This window comes from Vombatus ursinus, unplaced genomic scaffold (genome assembly GCF_900497805.2).
Source record: "Vombatus ursinus unplaced genomic scaffold, bare-nosed wombat genome assembly UNPS02013116.1, whole genome shotgun sequence".
Taxonomy (NCBI): domain Eukaryota; kingdom Metazoa; phylum Chordata; class Mammalia; order Diprotodontia; family Vombatidae; genus Vombatus; species Vombatus ursinus.
In genome coordinates this window covers 3,681-5,144 of record NW_020952894.1, presented here as the reverse complement: position 1 = coordinate 5,144, position 1,464 = coordinate 3,681, and the positions used below count along the sequence as shown (strand labels likewise).

The following is a 1,464-nucleotide window of genomic DNA, read 5'->3' as shown; positions in this document are numbered from 1 at the left end:
GTATAGCACCTACCATGTGCCAGGCATGTAGTAGACACTTTATAAATGCTTGCTCTCTACTCCCATTGTCACCTTAGTCACTAGATTATGCATGTTCCAGAACCTGTCTCAAGGAGGTGTTAGCCCAGGACACAGCACTCCAACTCCTGGGCTTCCTGCTCACCTTCCTTATTAGCCGAACTATTGAACCAGGGGGTATCTCCCTCCCCATGGTGTCAGGGACCATTACTGTACGTCTGTAGTGGAAGTGTTCGGGCTTGGGCTTTGGAAGACTTGACCTAGTGAAGACACAGGCCAATCCCTCATACAACTGAATCTTCTTTTTCCCTCTACAGAAACAGCATCCAAACCTACCATCACTGCCAACAGTACCAACGTCATGGAGAACAGCACTTTGGTCTTCACATGTAACACAGAACATGAGGGGATGAACATTCTGTGGTTCTTCAATAACAAGTCCCTGTCACTAAATGAGGGGCAGTACCTGTCTGATGGTGACCTGATCCTCACCGTCAAGAACGTGACGAGGAAGCATGCTGGGTCCTATCAATGTGAAATCTGGAATCCAATCAGTTCCAACAGAAGTGACCCCCTTGAAGTGACTGTGAACTGTGAGTGACTCTGAGCCTCCTCTCTCTCCAGTCCTTTCCCCAACAATGATTCACACCTCATCTCTCTCTTTCTTCTTTACGCAGATGGACCAGACGATATCCTGTTTTCACTGAGTCCTGCAGGAGATGAGATTCGGGTCATATTCCAACAGTCACTGACCTTAGTGTGTCAGGTTGAGTCTTACCCACCTGCACAGTATGAATGGCGAGTCAATGTCACAGTGAGCCCTGAGTTCACCAATAACACCTACATCATCCAAAACGTATCTTGGGAAGATTCAGGACAGTACACATGTTTGGCATGGAACGACGTGACTGAGTTGTCAGTGTCTAAGGCTGTCACAGTCAGGGTGATCGGTAAGTGGTCTCTCCCTTCCTTCAGAGAATAAGCTTTCTGGGTTGGCCAAAGGTGGGGTGACAGGAGGAGGTGCTCAGGCCCATTAAGGTGGGCAGTTTTTCATGGTGAATTGGGAGAGGACATGCAAATAAAGAACCTGATTCTAGGAAATGTGGTCAGGCTTGTAGTGAATGTCAGTCCATTTACCGCTATTTTGTCCTTGGTAAAAATAGAGACCAGCCTCCCTTTGTCCTAAAATAATCTTAGAAACTGTCATGTGCAATACAAGTTCATCCATCACTCAATACATATTTAGGTGCAAACCTTCTACAGAGAACTGTGCCAGGCACAGAAGGAAATACAAGGTTTAGCTAAGATTCCATTCCTATTTTCAGGGACCTTACAATCTTGTAGAAAGATCAGACCTCAAACACAGGTAAATGATATACAATATTACATGATGAGCATACTTAGACTATGGCTATAAAATAAAGTGTCATAGGACACCTGGGGGGG

General features: G+C 45.8%; 1 protein-coding gene across 1 annotated transcript; it reads left to right on the top strand.

Annotated features, from left to right (window-relative positions):
• Positions 1-331: 331 nt before the first annotated feature.
• LOC114040427 (carcinoembryonic antigen-related cell adhesion molecule 1-like) lies at positions 332-968 on the top strand (the record flags this gene model as incomplete). Its single annotated transcript, XM_027858543.1, has 2 exons — positions 332-611; positions 696-968. Coding segments are annotated over exons 1-2 (505 nt in total), but the record flags the coding sequence as incomplete, so codon positions are not given.
• Between the last annotated feature and the right edge of the window lie 496 nt (positions 969-1,464).